Source organism: Astatotilapia calliptera, chromosome 23, assembly GCF_964374335.1.
Source record: "Astatotilapia calliptera chromosome 23, fAstCal68.1, whole genome shotgun sequence".
Lineage (NCBI taxonomy): Eukaryota > Metazoa > Chordata > Actinopteri > Cichliformes > Cichlidae > Astatotilapia > Astatotilapia calliptera.
Window position 1 is genome coordinate 38,887,875 of NC_137443.1, and position 20,160 is coordinate 38,908,034.

Here is a 20,160-nt window from a genome sequence, read left to right on the forward strand (position 1 = left end):
GATCCATGACTGACAGTGTTCACTGTGTGGTTTTCATATGTTTTTACTACATTGTCATGCTGAAAAAGTTTTTACCTAAGATACACTTTGCATGGTGGATACCAATCTGTTGGTACCTTTCTGGGTTTATTATTAAATCAATTTTGACAGGATCTCTGACACCACTGGCTGAAATGGAGCCCAGAATCATAACAACCTGACCTCCTTTATACATATTGATCATGATTTTAACCAAACATCCATGAGACCTGTTGCTGCTGATTGTCAGTCCAGTGCTTGTGTAATTTGGCCTGAACTCTTTCTGCCTGATGTCCTCGCTTCTAATCAGACTATTTCTAATTAGATTTTGGTAAACAGTAGATGGATCAACTCAGATAAATTTCTCAGGTCCGTGTCAGTTCTTTGTTAGATTTTTTTTTTTTTTTTACTTCAGACAGAGATTTTTAGTCCTGTCATTTCATCTTTTATCCTCCATTTGTCCAGTTTCCAGTTGTTGGTGTGAAAATATTATTTTAAGTCTGTCAAACTGTGTTATTTTTGGTTTTTTTCATAGATTCATCTAAAGAAACAAGAAGATATGATGTGTTATGTGTAGATGGTTGTTCATTCCTTAAGTTAAGTTTATTTTTTATGCTTAAATAACCCATAAGTCAGTGTGCAGTTGTTTAACAAACAAACAAAAACATTTCTCTGGTTCTCTGGACCTTCAGAATGCCTGTTGCTCAAGACCACTTTTAAAATATGAAGTCTCCTCTTTGGCTTAAGACTTGCATAGTACTGTAATGTGAGACAGTTGGATAATATGCTCCAATAAATTACTTATTTTTGTGCAGTTTGTGGCCATATTCTCCCATAAAGGGTATTTCAGGTGTAGTTTTTCTGCACTCACCTGCTTTTTCTACCTCACAAAACACTATAATTTACTTTATATGAACGTGATAAGTCTTTGTATTTAGGGGACTGTAAAAGGAAGGGTTACCCATTTTCTCCTCAGCTAATGCCAGCATCAAGCTTTTTAGTGTCGATGTGTGCACGGATGGCTGTGTGCGACTGTGTGTAATGTGCTTATAATATATCTGTGTTTGTGTGCAGGGAAACAGGTCAGCCTGGATGTGTTTCTAGCCCCCCGGTGAAAAGCCTGCCCACTCCCACTCATAATAACCCACCACAGAATTATGGTTTTGTATTTGAAGACCAGCCAGCTTCACTAATGCATCTCAACTTTGTGTGTCTGTGTGTGAATGCGCGTTTGCATGCCTTCCAGCATGTTGGGATCCCACTGACGAACAGCATATCAGTAGCAGCGTGCCCTTGATTTCAGTGAAGGGCAGTATTTCTACTACAGTTAAAGAGCCTTCTCCTACTTTGTTAACTTTAGCTTCGAAATGGTTCCGCTTTTGCCAAGAATCAACCCCGTGTTCTCTGAGCTTGTTAAAAATTACATCAGCACTTTGATTGCCTTCCAGGTTTGGGATTTCACCTTGAACTCGTTCGGTGCAAACAGCAAATCAAAACTAGCCTTCACATTTGAATTTAAGCATGACTTTTCTGCGTTTAAAAAAAAAAGAAAAAAAGTCAAACCACTTAAGTGCAAGTTGAGTGAGTGAACAACGTGTCATGCCCCTTTAACTGAGACTGAGTGGACTAATCCTGTTTGCCCAGTAATCATGAAGTTCAAAGCTGCAAAGGTCAAAGGAAACTTCCTCGGCTAAAAAGTAGTGAAATGGTAAAATTACATACAAAATGAAAGTGTTAATAAGTCTGTAATCTGGCATATCTCGTTTCCCTTCCTTAAAAATGGCTTCTTGACAGCCACCCTTCCACTGAAACCATTTCCGATGAGGCTTCAGTGAACAGTAGATCAAATGAAGGTGTATCTCTCAGGTCCTGCGTCAGGTCTTTGCTGGATCTTATTTCTGAAGGATGTTACTTTCAGACACTGTTCATCTCTTGTAGATAATTTTATAGGCCTCTAACCTTTTGGGTTTTTTATTAAGGATATACTGCATGCTGTCAAAATGTGTTGTCTTTTGCATTTTTCATAGATTCAGATAAAGAAATGGAAAAAGTTGTATCTGTCGACACACGCTGGTTTATCTTTGAGTTAGGTACTGTTTGTATTCATGAATGATTCAGTGTTAAGTGACTTTGAAACCAAACAAAGAACAACAATATTCCTCTGAAAATGGTCAGGTGCAAGGAAGAGAAGCCAGTGTCCAAAAAAAGTTTCCTCGAGACCATCTGAATTCCTTGGAAACCAAATGTAAAGAAAAGAGTGGTGGCCAAGGTGCACAATACTGTACAGTAATATTCGAAGATTGATATGATCTTTCAAATAAAATCAAGTTTTGAGTTTGGTCCCTAGTTAGAAAACCCCAAGTCAGTATATACGCAGATATTTCCAGAAGTATGTAGACCTTGAGAATATTTGAACAAACATATTCAGAAGCTAATTGGCTGTAGAGAGCACATTTTCTTGACTTTAAAATAATGATTAGAAATTAATTCTCGCACTTTTTTTGCTGTGTACAGCTGTATGAACGCCACAGGGCAAACATTTTTGGTATTCCTGGTGCTGGTGCCAGCAGGACTCTTAAAGCTTTCAGATTTTTCCAACCCTGTGCTACATTTTCAATTTTCGCATCCTGGCAATCGATTGTGTAACTTCAGTAGCTATCATGGTTTCCTACCTCCAGGTGTTACTGGAGGCAGTAGCGAGGATTGCTTCTCCATAATGCAAAGCTCGGCCAATGAAATTTCCAGCAGCTGAAAAGAAGAAGTGCTTGCAATATTAATTTGACACAAAATTGCTCATGCAGCAGCGCAACAGAACAGGTCTTTGGGTTTGATTGGATCTTATAGATTTGAGTAATTATGACAAAGTATTGTTTTGGTTTTAATATACAAACTACAGTGTACAACTGAAGTTACACAACAAATGCACCTTACAGTAACAGCATATGCAGTGAGCTGTGGCTCCATGTTTGATGTTTGTATCCTCGGCTCAGTTCTCTTTTCATGTTTCTATAAATACATTCCTATGCACCATCTCCTCTCCTCAGAATCAGCATTGTCTTACAGAAGACAAACCATCGGAGTGGAAAAAACTCACTTCTCTTTTCATGTCATAATGAAACAAAATAATCTAAGCATATTTCATCAAGAAAAAGGTAATTAAGGTAATGAGGTTTTTTTTAATTTTTTTATACAGCATTGAAATATGCCTGGCACAGGCATAATTTGCTGCGGACCTTTTTTTTTTTACAGTAATTAATGACCTCCGAGGCATTTTCCTGCTTTCATATTGCTACTCATTGCATGAGCGTTTCTTTTTTTTAAGGCCACAGTATGGTTTTGTCGGTCAGTTGTTGTGACATTGGAACTCTTATTCCTTTTTTTCCTTCTAAAATGATGCTTTCAAAATGTTTTTCTCCCGAGAGTCCAGCCATCCTCTTCAGATTAAATCGACTATATAAAAAATAAAATGAGTCAATCAAGTCATTTTTGCTTTTTCGTTGAAAGTGCACACTTTACTGGGCAAGAACATCTACTATCCTTGTAGATGCTTTTCTAAGTAGTGTATTTATTTTCTAGAGCTGAAAAACCTCTTAGGGAGGAGGCAGGGATGGATGAATAGGGCAACAAGTTATGAGGCTTCAGCACAGGAGACATTTTATAACCAACCCAACTTAACCCGATAAACTCGGTGAGGCGTCAGTCACTACAGGCTTAGAGGATCAGTTAGTGACCCACAATATCTGGTCACCAGGGGAAAATGTTTATTGCCAACCTTTCGGCAAGTGGTTACTGGAGCTTGCTAGTATTGGTTACGTGAAATCGATGAAAGATGGTGCTGCATCACAAACTGTGTTATGATTACTTAGGTCATGAGGAGATGGCTACAATCAATAATAGTTTGCATGGAAGACACTTGCCTCTGACACCTGAGCGGTAGTGAAATTTAAAAAAGAGCGGCAAACACTAGAGAATGTTTTCCTTCAAAAAGAAAAGTCGTCCTACCCTGAAAAGGGCAACTTTTGCTTTGAAGGCAAATTGTCTCGGTTTCCACTTCCTAACTAGTTGGCCAGTGTTTGCAGACAAGTTGGAGTCTTCTATACATACTGTGGCGACAGCGGCAATCTACTAGTGACCAAAGCAATAAGATATTTTTGCAGTATCTCATAATATTTTTCATCCAGCCACTGTCTGCAACCTCCAGCAACCACTCATCAACTTGTCAGGGAATACATATTTTTCCGTAACAGCTGCGGGGTCTCTGGGCCTGTGTTAGTAAGGCCTAAACAAACAAATCCATAGATGTGGCAGAACAGGAGGCAACATTTTGTAATTATTTGAGTGACCTTTGTAACTTTCACTGCAACTGTAAATCTGCATATTGTCTGCTGACATTTTATATTGTTGTGCACATGTTCACTATTAGAAATAATGGCTTACGTAATAGCATGAATCATCACAGAACATTATCTCTTTTTTGGTCATTATAAGCCACTTATTCTATTCTGCTTCACCAAGCTACTACACTACACAGCCACCTAGAGTTTGGGGTCAATGACTTCCTAATTCCTTTTTATTGATGTAATAGTTTGAGACAAAAAAAAAACAATCACTGTGCAGGTGCTGGACAGTGACCAATCCAAAATCTAAAACTTTAAATCCAGACTTTGGTCATGCAGACAGAAGCTATCCAAACTAGGTTAGCATGTGGTAGAAAATAAAACTGACAGAGTCTTTCATGAAGAAAAAATGGAAAAGAAATGGAAACTAGGAAGAGAAAAGAATCACTAGGACCACAAGAGATTGCTGTAAAGGTTAACATTAGGAGATTATAGATGATCTGGTAATAGTAAAGTCATTAACTGAACACATGTAGTAAATTAGAGGAAAAACAAACAAATGGAGAAAGTAGATGTGAGTGTTATAGAAAATGTCAAAATCATGACATTTGATAGTGTTAGCATATACAGCAAGGCTGCGTAGCACAGACCTGTTAATTAGTCCAAAGTAACAGAAATTAAGTAGTTAAACCTCACTCACCAAAACCAGAGTGCAGACTTATTCAAGGGTCAGTTTGTTCACATAAAATTCATGTTATTTGTCAGATTACACAGAAAAACACGTAGTGACGCAGACAGCTGCCAGCTACAGCCCCTGTGTCAGGGTCAATCTAACGTTAAGCCTTAATAAAATTAAAATCTGTTACTTAATAACAGAATAAGGCAGAAATTACAAATAAGTACTTCATAGTGACAGCCAAAGGAGGAATGCGCTACCACTGTGGATGCTAATTAGCAACAACTGTTGACCACAAGCTCCTTAAAATAAAGTGTAAGCACTATTTGTTACAAAGCTATAGATACTAATAAGAAACTTCCATGTACCAAGTGATATAAGTACCAGTTACATCACCTGCTAAAATGGGTGATGTAAAACTATCCTTTTCTTGAAAAACGAGCCAAATACTTCGACCAAAATAGTATAATTTTTATAATGTGTTTTACTGGCCTCGTCAAGACAGAATCTTGCCTGCAGCATCAGTGAGAAATCATTTTCAAAGGGTTTTGAGTTGCATCATAAAGCTCCCAGCTGCTATTTGCTGCTCTACACAGAGGCCAAATGAAGATCTGAGTGCCCACGAAGGATCGGTTGTTGGGATAACACATTTTATGATACCATCTCGCGTTGTGCTGAATTATATTACGTGGGATTTCAGCTCAGTTTAAATTTCCAAAAAACTCGCCTCCATCTTGTCGATCGACTCTCTAAACCCAGGCTCATTTTTCCCAGGTTCACCTCAACGATCGCTGCTGCAGTCAAACCGCAACTCATTTGTATGGAAAAAGAAAAAAAAGCCTCAACCCTCCGAGTATTTCCAAGCGTGCAAAGATAGAAAACCTCTCCGATGCCACTTTGAAGACTAGAACCAATTAGGGAATCATTATAATGAGGAGCCTCTAAGTGCACGTCTTTTGTTACTCAGCAGCTGTCTAATTGGAGTTGGTGCATTTCGAAGGGAGTTGGGACCGAAGGCTGTTCTCGTGTCAAATGTGATAGGCTTTTAAATCAGCAACGTGCTCGTGGCTGACATATTGATCATTTATATCTCATTGCTGGTCTCGGGCGGTTTTGTTTTTCTTAGGTTAATTTTAATATTACCGCTGTTGCTGTACTGTAAGCATTTGTGAAACTCCCGTGTTGCAGTCATTATGAGCTGTACACAGCTGAAAGGACAGCATCTCTTCCTGCAGCTCTCGACCTTCCCGTGCCCACTGCAGCTGCAAATGTTTTTGTTTTGTTTTTTTACCTGACATTACACGGTGTTTTTGGAAATGGTTGAGTAGCTGCACAGCCCCTGTATATACAAAACAGCTTGTAATGTATTCCGTGTTGGCACCGTATCGTGACTTACTCAAAGAATGAGTGGCATTAGTACTGAAGTAGCTTCTGCTTTGAAAGCATGCACACTGATATTTAAAGCTTTGACTGGGTAATTCATCCTTCTTCTCCTTCTTCTTCTGTCCACTATTTAAATATATATATTTCCATGTGTTTGCTCCCATTTAAAGGACGCTTTTATTGTGGTCTTTAATGAATAAATCATACTCCCACAGTCCACCGAGGAGAAAAGATGTGGAATTTAATGCGCTCTCTCTTTCTTTCTGTTTGTGTTTTCACAGCTCCCCTGACAGACAAGCCGCCAAAAATCCTTTTCCCTTCAGAGAGCCAAATGAGCATCATAGAAATGGCAATAGGTAAGAAATCTCGTTTCATTCCCTACAGTGATCGCTTGTTTTATGAGGATACAGTGTCGCACTAGCTTGCGCTACACAATGGCATTGCTTCAGATTTCTAGATTAGCCAGTTGGCGCTTCAAAGTAGGTCCTGTTCTACTTTACTTTAGCTTTGGTTTTTTGGAGTGATGTGCTTATTTTGTCCATGTAGGATGAAAGTTTTAGAGTCAGATATTATTAGGTAACAACCCCAATGGTAGTTTCTTAATTTGTAGTGTAATACTTGGTAAATGTCGCCTTGCTGTTGCTGGGGATATTCTGCTCTTCCTCTATGAATATGCACCACATTGTTTCTCTTGGATACAATATTTTTTATTGAGGAGTTACTTCTACGTATTACCACTTTGCTTTTGCTCTGTTCTTTTTTTCTTCAGTATCTATCAGGCAATTAATGTTAAATATAATTAGCTTTTTTCATGTTCTACATTAAGGTTTTGAGTTGGCAGTATGATCATAGCTGATAAAATAGTTGTTAAGTTTGTTGTTATTGACCGCCACTGTTTTTGTCTAGTTGCTCTTACAGACCATAACACATTTCTGCCTGTTAAATTAACGCTGTCCGTTATCATTTCAGATGGGCAGGACTGCCTAGCTCCAACAATAATGTTAACACTAGCCATAGCTGCTAGCCCCTATCCTGATCATGACTTGCCAGAGAGCTAATAGTTAAATGGTAATGTTAACACCAGCTTGGTCAATATTAATGATAACAGTTTCGTCGTTGCTGAAACAGGAGATTTACAGGCCCCTAGAAATTTCTCACAAAGACAGGGGTGTCGGTCTTTAAGTTGCTTTAGCAAGTTTGTTCTGCTGCTGTTCAAGAGTTCAGCTGCTGGTGGTGGGAGGGGCTAGGGATAAGAGGGACTGTGTGCCTGTCTGTCTGTAGCTGCTGTGTGAAGTCGTGTGTCTGCAGGAGGAGGAGGGAAAGATGTCATTGTTGGTATAAACAGCTTTGCAAATGAATATCAAATTTTTAGTACCAATTATTATTATCTTAGTAAAAATCCCACTCTGTATAATTGCCTCCTATATTACCCATGGTATCAGGAAAGTGCCCTCTTGTTTTCAGAATTGTGGTATAGAAAGCTACTGGAAATATCAGTTCTGGTGACATCCCTACCAAGCACTGTTCAATATGCAATATTTCAATTAGGTCTTTTTACTTTCCTGGCCCTTTTGTGAATGGACCTTGAGTTTTTATCAGGAAGGATAGAAGATAGAAAAGGATGAGTCATTTATCACATCTGTATATGAAAGTGATTCACTTGGTATAAAAGCCGTGTCCGCTGTGTTTCTTTCTCCTCCAATCCTATGCCTTTTCATTGTATTCACACTCATCACATCTATCTTGGTTATTTTGTGCAACACTGATGCAGCTTGTGTTTGTTCATCTTTAATGAGTCAGTACATAATCTCTCTTCGTATCATCTTCAGTGTATTATGTTAGCAGCACTCCAAGTGATTGCCTCCAATTCCGCCTCATGTGGCCGCCTCGGTACCTTTCGTTCGCCTTACCAGCTTTGGATGCAAGGGGGGCTCATGGGAAAATTCCCGCTTTGTGCCTTATTGGGCAAAAGCTCGGCTGTTGGTGGAAGAGAAAATGGGTCACGATGGAGGCTTCCTTTGAAGTAAATTTGTCATGGGCGATGAACAAAACGGTCTCGCAGAGGTAAAACGTGGCAATGGGAAAATAGGTGCAAGTCATTGTAGCCTTAAATTGATGATGGATAAAAGTCTCCCTGGTTTTCTTCATCTGATTAAGTTTTCTTAGTGGATAATGATGGTTTGCAAAATCCATTACCTGATAGCTTTGAGAACAGGCAATAAAGGTAGAAAAGATATGTTTTTACTAAACTGTACTTTTACTGTATTTTTCATCAAAAGAATATTTTGAGCCCTTCATTTTCACTGCTAATTGTACCAGGCTGCATTTAAAGGGCACCTATTATGCACATTTTTGAGCACATGCCTGTAATAAAGTAGCATTGCATTATTCAGAATTATCTATCTTTTTTATTATCTGTACAGCAATTCATGTTTAAGCTCCATGAACTATCCCTTTAAGGTAACTCTCTTCTGATTGGCTGCCCCTCATAAAAGATGGTTTGTGGGTGTGGCTTCCGTTCCGTGTCTGTGCCATATTAGGCATGTATGCGCTCAGTGATGTCATACAGAGCCAAAAGTGGAATAAACAGTATGAAATTTGAGCTTTTGGCTTATATAATAATAATAATAATAATAATAATAATAATAATAATAATAATAATAATAATAATAATAATAATGGATGCATTTATATAGCGCTTTTCGGGGCCCTCAAAGCGCTTTACAATTCCTCTCACATTCACACACTGGTGGAGGCAAGCTACAGTTTAGCCACATCGGCAACCTTCCGGTTACAAGACAAACTGCCAACTCTTTGAGCCATGATCGCCCCACATATATATTACTTATTCATACTCTGACTTCATGATTTGAATCTTTCCATGTTTCATATGAGAATCCTGCCACTGTAACAGCATGAAAGATCCCCTTTAAATTTGCATTTTAGTTTTAACTGGTTAAGGATTAGCCAGAATTCTGTAGGGTTTTTTTAATGCTCCTCACCCACCTCTGCACCCTTTGATATTCTACACAGAGTCAGCAGCACTGTGTACATAATATATGAACACCTATTTGATTCTCTGCCAGTACAAGCTCCTATCACTTCTTCTCAGTGTTGGCCTAGTGCGCTTTTATCATCCACAGAGAGCCCAGTCAAACCCAGCATATCCTTTCAGGGTTTATGGCAGCTCGGGTGGAATTTTATTTATTTATTTTTATTCTTTCTTCCATAAAATATAGAAGAACAAATGGCTTCAGCTGACAGTTAATTAGGCAGGTGAGACGGGGAGAGCGACGAGAGTGTGAAAAGGCAAATGCGGAGATACACTTTTCAAGCGCTCGCTGCGGAACTCGAGGGAAGAACGGAGAGAGCAGAGGGATCTGTGGAGTGGGGGTCCCAATTAATCAGCATGCACTTTCCGTTCACTTCTCTGTCTCCTAATGGATGTGCTTCCTCAGTTATAACTGATTAAATTTAAAATGCTTGATTAAAACATGTTGTGTAAATGCTCTTCTCATGCAGGCCCTCAGTGGGCATGTCTCTCCGCTGCTTTCTCTGTGGGACAGATCAGATACAGTTCGCGTCTGTAATTCAGTCTGACATGTCACTGCACACTGCTTTCACTCTGTCTTGTACACATAATCGACTGGAGTACAGCTAAGCAGACTTACTGCAGGACAAGTGTTTCTACTGTACTGCTAATCTATACGCTTTGTAAATAGTTTAACAATTTAGGGTTGGGGTGAGGTTCGTTTCCTTTATGCATGAATATGTTTTTGGTAATCTTACTAAATTCGTTCGTTTTTCATCTATGTTCGTAAAGCGGACTCAACCATGGATTGAACCCTAACCAACCAGCTTTTTTGGGCCTTTATTCTGCTGCTGCGTCTTCCAGATTTGATTTGTTATAATCCTATTTTCTATGCAGAGCTAACATGTCACTCCCGGCCTACCTATCCTGACATTTTACTTCAGCTTAGATTGAATTTACGACCACTGTGGCACGCCGCCTGTGATGTTCATTCAGGGAAAACCCAGAAAGATCCCCTGTGATCTTGATTGGCTGTTGAAACTTCAATCCCTTCACCTCAATCCTCGGGATATCACACTTCATCCCCTGCCACTTGACATTATCGCTCGACAGCGAGTTTTCTGAAATTGCAGCAGAGGAAAAAAAACAAACTTTTTTATTTTCTTTTTTACTGAGCCTCCTGTTCAAATTCTACCTAATCTTTCAAGATTAAAAACAAGTGCTTCACTTTAAGAAGCTGTTCTACATCACCAGTCTCTAATATTTTGCAAATCTCAAGAGTTGTTTTCTGTTTCAGTGATTAAATTGATTATTTTGGTGTGTTCGCTTTTTCATCCCAAACTTCTTTGTTTTGGATTTTGTTTGTTTCCCAAAGTGTATTCTGGTAGTCTCTGGGCGGATGGAAGTGAATTTATGGTTTTCAGTTAACAATGTGGGGTAGCGCAACAACAAATTGTGAACACAGGAAAGGGTCAAAGGTCAAGAATACACCCTGGTAAAAGTAGATCCCTGTACTCCATTTAGGATGCTCCAGAAACCAGTTGATATGTCTGCAACATTTTGAATGGCTTTCTCTCTGTGTACAGGACATCTTTTTACACTCTCGGATTGCACTAAATTGTGGCCAAAGGAAGGTAGACGCAACTATTGAGTGGCTTTAGTCTTGGACTGTGTTTTCATTGTTTGGTTTGGCACCATTCATGTGCATTTGCTCAAACTAACATTTTGCAAAACAGGAGCAATTTGCATCTTTTCACGCCCACTTGTGTTTTTTTCCACTGACCTTACAAGCCATCATGCCACATCTAGCATTTGCTTCCCATTCTGTCTGAACACACTTTTACTTCCAATTAACAGTACACAAAGCCAGGTCTACAAAGAAATGTTTTCTCACTTTGCTGTGGAAGAACTTGACGAGTCTGCACAAAACACCCACAATGAGCAACCAAACATCACAGCATTGAATTGAAGTACCGATGCCAGGCGTAGGTTCCAGTATAATTAAACCTTCATGTGTGCTTATCTTTTCTTCAATGTAGCATCATTCCACTTTGTGTTTATAGATGTAGAATACGTATAGATGATGAGTGGTAGCCTATTGCAGGTTTTTATTGCTGGTACATGCCCATGCTATGGTGTTTTTTTTTGTCCTGTTTGTACTGACCAGCATTTTTCTGATGTAATATATATACAACTGGAAAAAAAATAGTCCTGGAAATCTATACTGATACAGACGTCAGTCGACGGAAATGAAAATTATCAACCTACAGAGGCCTGAATTCAGACACCCTGAAAATCACAGACGAAAAATGATGCAGCAGGCTAGTTTTTTTTGCCAAACTTTTATTGCAGCTACTCAAAATGGTACATCTAGGCCCCCATGTTCTTGTGTGCATGCCTGACATAAGGGCACGCTCCTTATGAGACAATGGATGGTTTCCTGGGGGATCTCCTCCCAGATCTAGACCAGGGCATCACTGGGCTCCTAGACAGTCAGAGGTGCAAACTGGTTTGGATGGACCAAAAACATAATGTGCCAGAGGTGTTCTGTTAGATGTATGTCAGGCCAGTGTGGGGCCAGTCAATGGTATCAATTCCTTCATCCTAAAGGATCTTCCTGCACACTCAATGGGCATTATCAAGCACCAGGAGGGGCCCACTGCACCCGTGTAGGGTCTGGCAATGGATCTAAGGCAACTAACCAACTAATGGCAATCTAGGTCCTGTTGGCTAGCCTCTAGAGATCTGTGCCTCCTCAGACCCACCCCCAAACCAGCCATGCTGAACAGGGATACAGGCAGAATAACGTTCTCCACAGCTTCTCCAGACCAGTGTTGGTCAAGTTACTTGAAAAAAGTAATCAGTAACTAATTACTGATTACTTCCCCCTAAAAGTAATCCTGTTAATTTACTGATTACTTATTTTCAAAAGTAATTAATTACTTAGTTACTTAGTTACTTTTTAAAAACACGATTTACAACCTGAATAGGTAATAAAGCGATAGATCTTTCAGCCCAATTCTACTTTTTCTGCATAATCCATCATATAAAATGTAATCAAATGGAAAAGTCTCTTTTTAAAACTTTTATAGTTTTATTAGTTTTAATCTTTTAACTTTATGCATCAAGCAAAAAATTTAATTATATGCAACATTCTCTGACTGGAAGAAATGTGTTTAATATTTAAACCTATTTTCTACACATTCCAGCACATAAATTTTATTTTGTGTGTTTACACTCAGTCTTTCAAATAGATGCAAGTAAAACACAGCAGAAAATAAATAAAATCAAAGACTAGCGGTCCTTTTGCTCTATTTTCACCTGTAAAGCAGGAGTTGGGTAGGCGGAGGTATACCCTGGTGCAGGTGTGCCGCAGCGGTCAGTGGAAGGATACGGCAGTTTCTCTGTGAGTTTCCCATTATGTCGCACTCGGTGCTTGCTTGGAAGTTTAGGGGTTTTTTTTGCTTTAAAAAGAAGTTTTCTTCCCACACACAATGGACACTAATGTTTTTGTCACTTTTTATGGAATCAAACTTAAAGTAAGGTCAGTACTTCCATGCTTTAAACTAGAGCTGGGCGATATAAGATTTTTTCATATCACGATATGTTTTTTTCATTTCAGGCGATAACGATATCTATCACGATATAAGCCAAATAACTATATTTGTAAGATTTAAATGTGCCGTTGCTCACAAGTAAAATGTGAAATAATCAGCAGCTTGTTTTTATTTAAATATTTATTTCCCATAATAAGTTCAACAGGGTAGATGTACTTAAGGAACATGAGACTTTTTCAGATAAATAAAGGCAAATATTGCAAACTACACAAAAGGCAGCCGCTAAAGCGTTTAAGTTTCAAAATAGAACAACCGAAACAGACGACTAAATTGTCAATTCCACTTAGAAACAAAATATTAATTCTAAAAATAAATCTTAGTTTGTTTTACAGAAGAACAGACAAAACTGACTAACTTTTGTCAATATCAAATAAACTGAGAACTAAAAGGAAATTCTCAATCTCTCCTTGTTGTATAGCTGAGCTTTTCAAACAGTTTTAACAGTTACTTTAGTCTGACAAAAGCCGAATGACGAATTAGCGCTTCCAGTCAGAGACTGAGGCTACGTCCACACGTACACGGGTATTTTTGAAAACGGAGATTTTCCGTTTTCGTTTTAAAAAATAATCCTGTCCGCACATAAAGGGAGAAATGAAGGAAAACGCTGCTATGAACATGCCAAAGCAGCAGGTGGCGCTAGATTCCTAACCGTGCAGAAATGTTGGCCAATCAGAAGTCTAGAAGCCTTGGTGGGAAAAAGTAAACAAAGCTGGGGCATAGAAGCAGAACCGAGTCATATGTGTGGAGGGACAGTAACTGTGTGTATATGTAAGCATTTAAACACTGCAGAGAGTAGAATTAACAGTAACAGTATTGTAGAAATTCATTTCACTGAAACAATAACGTGGCGCACAGTGTGACGTCAAAAAATGCGCACACCTTTGACACTGCGTTTTCTCAGTTTTTCTAGTCCACATGTAAATGCAAAAACTGAGTTTTCAAAAATATCCACCCTGGCCGGAGTTTTTAAAAATCTTCGTTTTCAGTGACCAAAAACGCCGTTTACATGTGGACGAAAGGTGCAAACACATAGAAAAAATCTGCATTTTCAAAAATACCCGGGTACCTGTGGACGTAGCGCACGCACCAGTTTATTGTATTTCCAGACTTGCTTTCGGCACAATTTACTACAAAATTTACTACTACCACTCTGTTTTTTGTCAGACTTGAAATAGCCGAAATACCTTCACACTACGGAACTTCTATGGCTCTTCCGTTTGACAATCTCTCCGGCATTGGAACCATCATCTGTTTTCTCTTCGGTCGCGCTCGGTTGATTTTTCTAGTCGGCACACTCATTTCCTCCATTACCCGGGCGGTACGGTGGCTGGCTGCTTCCCAAACAAATACACATGTGCGGCTTGGCACTTGTGCTGTACGTAACAAGTCACGTGACGTGACGCTGCGGCTGTGATTGGTTCGGCTCTGCGCTACTTAATTTGGATTGGCTGTTTTTTTGTTTTTGTTTTGTTTTTTTAAGAGGACAAGAGCGGCGAGGTCTATCGCGATAGGTTAATTTTTCTATCGAGAAAAAGTTATATCGCGATACATATCGTTATCGTTCTATCGCCCAGCTCTACTTTAAACGCTGCACGCTCATACTCTCTCCCGTACTCGATATATGATCCACTGTTGATCTGCACACAGCTGTTGTCACGACCGTTACTCTTACGTCACTGTCATGCGACATTCTCGCAAAAATATCACGGTTTTAGTAACGCAGTAACGCAGCGTTCCTGTGGGAAAGTAAAGGTAATCTAATTACCGTTTTTGCAATAGTAATCCCTTACTTTACTCGTTACTTGAAAAAAGTAATCTGATTACAGTAACGCGTTACAAGTAACGCGTTACTGCCCATCTCTGCTCCAGACCCTTTCTCATCTGTCACATGTGTTCAGGGAAAACCTGCTCCCATTTGTGAAAAGCAGAGGGTGCCAGTGGTGGACCTGCAGTTTCTGGTGTCCTATGGCAAATGCCAGTAAGGCTCCATAATGCTGCACAATGAGCACAGGGCCCACCAGAGGAGGTTAGAAGATCCATGCATTATTCAGAAATCTGATATCAAAAAGAAAGCGATAATCACCTGTTACAGCAAGTACAGCCATCCATGTTCTGAATTTTATCGTTCTACAAAGAGTTTTGTTTATATGAGAAAACAATTTAATAGAAACCAGAAGATATGTAGCTAGGCTATACTTGAGGTCTCCACAATCCCAGGTATCACCTCACTACCAGTTATGACACTGACCATAGCTAAATACAAAACAGTCAGAAAAGATGATGAGAGAACAAATGTCAAAAAAAAAAAAGTAAAACCATTCCTGTTTTGGGGGGTCCACCTGTTGTTAATTTCATTAACATCAAAGCAACTGGAACCGATCAACAACCCCCTCTGCTATTTAACTGACCAGATCAATTTCCCAGCAGTTTAACTGACTTGATGCTATATTCTGATTGAAAAGTGTTCCTTTAATTTTTTGAGTAATAGATTTCTAACCACTAATGTGTGCACTGCAAAAGTTAAAACCTTATCACATCATCTCAGAAAGACTGATTGTGAAAATCCATTTGTTTTAGTCTCTATTGCAATCTGCGGGTCTGCACTGCTCTCAGAGGCTGAACTTTCTAATCTATTCATTGGTGTGTACATAATAACAACTTCAACTGGAAATTGGTCCTCAGTCACTCACAGGATGGAGTTACATAGTCCACTGACATAAACAGAGGGTACCTCAGTCAGAACAAAACCATTATTTTCCTGAATTAACTTATAAGTCAGTAGCCACATCAAATTAGATTTTGTAATCATTTGGTAATGATGAGGTTGGGCTGTTATTCCTGTGCAGGTCAGGTTGCTGTGAGACTCCCATTTCCTCTAAGCTGACTTACCCTCGCATTAAATCTAAAATCTAAACTGAGAGATATAATGAATTTGTGGGTTGTTGCATCCTCTGTCAAAACAAAGCATCATTAGGAAGAAATGATTAACTGCACCTAGCAGCAGACAAAATGTCAACTTTCACCACGCTGGCAGAATGCAGTTGAAAGTCGGAGCTACAGCAGATGCTTTTGAAATGTAAAGTCGTTGCTCGACGATCAGTCTATGATCATGAGTCCTCATCCCATTATTCTAAAACAGGTTTCTTCCTTTAGTTGTATGGATTTGAAATCCTAATGGTGGGCTGTTGGAATCACCTCCCATTGATTAAGGTATCATTTTCAATATTTTAATGATTAGTATTGATGTCTTGGGTTTTCTACTGGTAGTCCACAGTGGAATGAAGGTAAACCATGCAACAGATAGAGAGACATGTGTAGTAGATCATTTTAAAGGTAAATACCAAAGGTCCTAGAGAACGGATGTGAATGCTGAAGGGTCAGGTAGATATAATGATCACCCCAATTTGAAATCTATAAATTATGCTGTGAAATTGACTTTTTTTTAAGACCAGGTTCTCTGAATGCAAAATTGATCTTTTAGGAAATGTGAAGCCTCCAATAAAGATGCATGTGTTATTCCAAAATCTGATATCAAAAAGAGTGCTAAGGACCTGTTACAGAAGGTACAACCATTCCTGTTCTGAATTTAATCCGTCCACAAAGAGTTTTGTTTATATGAACAAGAATTCCTTCCGAACAAGACGACATGTAGCTAGACTCTGCTTGAGGTCTCCCCAAAGGCTGAACAGAAGATGACAACCAGGAGACATTCATGTTATCATGCTCTAAAAAAAAGCAAGATGGCCTAAAGGAAAGGGCATGGGTGTCTGCTGGACCTACACAGAGCCTACAGGGGTCAGTGTCACGATTATGTGAATCAGCCTTAAACCAGCAATCTATCTGAAGGCCAGGAAACGGGTTTCTTTCTTGACCTTTGTAAAAACTTTCCTGGCAGGCTTATGGTCTCAGTTGCTCATCTTGGGTCTGTATTTATGAATCTTGGTCATACAATGCTTCAAAAATGAGGACTATCCCTGGTACGCTCATTGGCTAACGACTTACTAATCACAAGTCGTTTAGCAATGACTGTGATGTTTCTTTTTTTTTTTTTTTTTTTTGTCCCGTTTGGATCTTTAGCCATCAGAATTGTTGTCTTAAGGCCAAGAAAGATGCCAAGCGGATTTATTTTACCAAGTGGATCATCATGGCCTTGCCATATTGGTCCATTTGATTGACCTTTATTATAATTATGAATTTATTTTATTTTCAGTTCCTACAAACGGGACAGACATGACTGGGGGATTGGACAGGGAGAAAGAATGAAAGAAAGAGAGGGAGAGAAAGAAAACCAAAGGGGAGAAGAGAAGGTGAGAAGGGGGGGGGGGAAGAAAGAAAAAAAAAAACCAAACAACAAAAAAACCCCAAAACACCCAGGTCACCTGTATGGAGGAAAAAAAACAGAAGAGAAAGCAAACAACAAAGAGCAACATAATAAAAAAAACCGGCACCATCACAATAAACTAGCTAGCAGTAAATATCAGTAGATACTAAGTAATAAACGATATTGTGCAGCACGCAAGATAGACAGCGCACAATGTGCTTTGAGGCAGCAGCCAAGAAAGCTGTAGTCCGCGTCTGTGAACACCTGTGTGTACACCTGTGTGCACACCTGTGTGGATCAGCATGCTTGCATTCCAAAGGTTTCTCCATGTAACGATCTGCTAGGGAGTGTGGGGGAGCCACAGCCCCATCCTCCAGGGTATGAAGCAGGTATGGAGGAGATCAAAACTCCAGACATCCAGAGTGTGATGTTTCACATCCAGACCCACCCTTGCTGGTCACATCCGTGTTTTTTTTAAACCAAGATTGGGACAGAAATGCCCCGTCTCAAGGTCTCAAAAAGAGATTCGAGAAACCAATGGACGGTGTCAGAAGAGCCCATAGTAGTCCATGTTTGATACTGTCTATGGTCACAGCATGTAAAACAGCTGGGTCATTGGTTTCTTAGAGGACTGCAGAGAAGCATATAAGCTTTGAACGATTTTGGATATCCAGTCTGTCTGCTTAGCCAATTACGTACAAAAACTAACACATGAATTCTGTTAGTCCTTCTCAATTAATCTATCATCTCAGCAAACATTTTCCCTTCAAGATTATGGTTCCAAGAACTAGTTCCAAGTTTTATTTATCATAGCATGATGTTCATTTGGTGAATTATGGTCGAATTAAGAGTGAATTTTTTAAAAAGCATTATTTTATACGGTGGAGCAGCTCAGTGTTGTGTTCAGTACATTCTCAGGTGGGAAAACATCATCCTTGCACTTCTACCTTACACTAGGGTTATCATTTGAGGCAGGAAGTTCTCAACACACCACAAGACACATTTTTAGTTTCACAAAGAAAAAAAAAGTCTCTCTGGCTGTACAACACCTATTCCCAATATCACATACATTCACACTCACGTACACACCAGCCATCCCTCTAAATGTCACGGGCTCGGCAGAACGCTCCGTCGATGCCAAAGGTTCAGAGGCCCTGGGATCAATATTACATCATTTCTCTCAATTAGGGCATATTTATTCCCCTCAAGTTATTGTACATCTGTGAGTGATCCTATCTGCATTCCTGGCAAGTCTCCAGATGAGTCGAGGGCCCGGGAGGAGAGGAAGACAGAGTGAGATAAAGATAAAGGGAGAGAGGAGGATAGAGAATGAGAGAGAAATGAAGGTAGGGGGAGTTTGGGCAAAGCATCAGAGGAAGGGGGGAAAAGTGAGCAGGTTCATTTAAGATTCACAGAGGGGATGAAATATGATGGTGTCTTACCTTGGGTTATTACAGATGAAAGTGGTTACAAAACGGCACACTGTCCCAAATGGTTAATATGCCCTGCAGTGTGGAGGTATAAATCTTTACTGTCATATTAGAAAGGGGTGGGGGTCGCTGGTGGTGATTGGTAGGGATACTTGGCGGTGGGATGCTCCCATTAGTGTTTTACATAAGTACAGTAATGACAGGGACAGTCACGAGATGATAGGCTCTATCGACCAAAGATGGCTAATTTTCGTCAACAGATCCAGCGGAGCAGCAGTGAGTGCAGCACTGATACCAGCCATGTTTCAGATCATGGCTTGACCTTAGAAGACGAGCTATTTTACCACAGTGACCATGTGCTGCTCTGCTTCTCCTCCCACCCACAACATCATATCTGCCTCAGCAAACAGGAAAAATGGCTCAAGGCGTTTGTCCCCCTTAGCAGAAAATAGCATCACGAACTGGCCAGAGCACTTGAGTATTAAGATATACTGCCTCTTGCCTGTGCCAGCAATACTTTCCATCTCTGGGTAGACCTATTAATCATAAATTGAGCTTTAGCATCTATTTTCTAGACAGTCTGGTTTGATGATGTTTTCTATTTTTATGCTTAATGGCTTAAGTGTTCTTGCATTGCACCTGCATGTAGGTACTCACGAAGGTCAGAAAACCTCTACCTTTGTCAGGCTTGATTATATCAGCAGATAAGAGGCACTGACCCAATGGGACAATCACTGGGTCTCTCATTTCAAGCACATTTTAAAACACAATGTAAAGCAATGCAGGTAAGAAAAAAAAGTCTTGATGAATACTAGAATGTGGTCCTGTTTTAACTTATAACTAATCCGACAGTTGATTTGTTTATTTATGCCACCGTTGCTGCAGTAAATGCAGTTTTAATGACTTTCTTCTGATAGATGAAGGTAGCAAATGTAGATGACGACACACGTATGTGAAATTGATTAAAGATGAAAAGATTTTTCACCCACGGGGGGACGTTTAAGTGCTGTGTAATATCGATCAACAGACTTCAAATGCAGAGTTTCCTGACTTGTAATCAGAGGGGAAAAGTCATTGAATATAAATAGTGAGATTTCCTGTGCTGTTGCAGCATGTGTGATTCTAGATGCTGCTCTGGAACGAGATGAGATGAATTAGGAAAAGATTTGGTGGAGCAGAACTGGGCTGCTGTTTTGGTGGTTCTGCAAATCCCAACTGATTTTCTATTTCTACTGCCAAAAGGTTTTTTTTTTATTGCTTTCTTTACTATATAGTAAGGATTGCATTCAGTTATACTCTCTGAATACACGAAAAAATAGGTCTTTTTTTCTCAACATGTTGGTACAA

At 39.5% G+C, this 20,160-nt stretch overlaps 1 protein-coding gene across 4 annotated transcripts in view; it reads left to right on the forward strand.

The window, feature by feature from the left end:
* LOC113015675 (interleukin-1 receptor accessory protein-like 1-B) overlaps positions 1-20,160 on the forward strand; it is a 341,411-nt gene that overhangs the window by 200,789 nt on the left and 120,462 nt on the right. For all 4 annotated transcript variants that reach the window (XM_026157785.2, XM_080297753.1, XM_080297754.1 and 1 more), the window contains one exon: positions 6,696-6,770. In XM_026157785.2, coding sequence (XP_026013570.1) covers positions 6,696-6,770 — 75 coding nt within the window. The remainder of the gene's footprint in view (positions 1-6,695; positions 6,771-20,160) is intronic.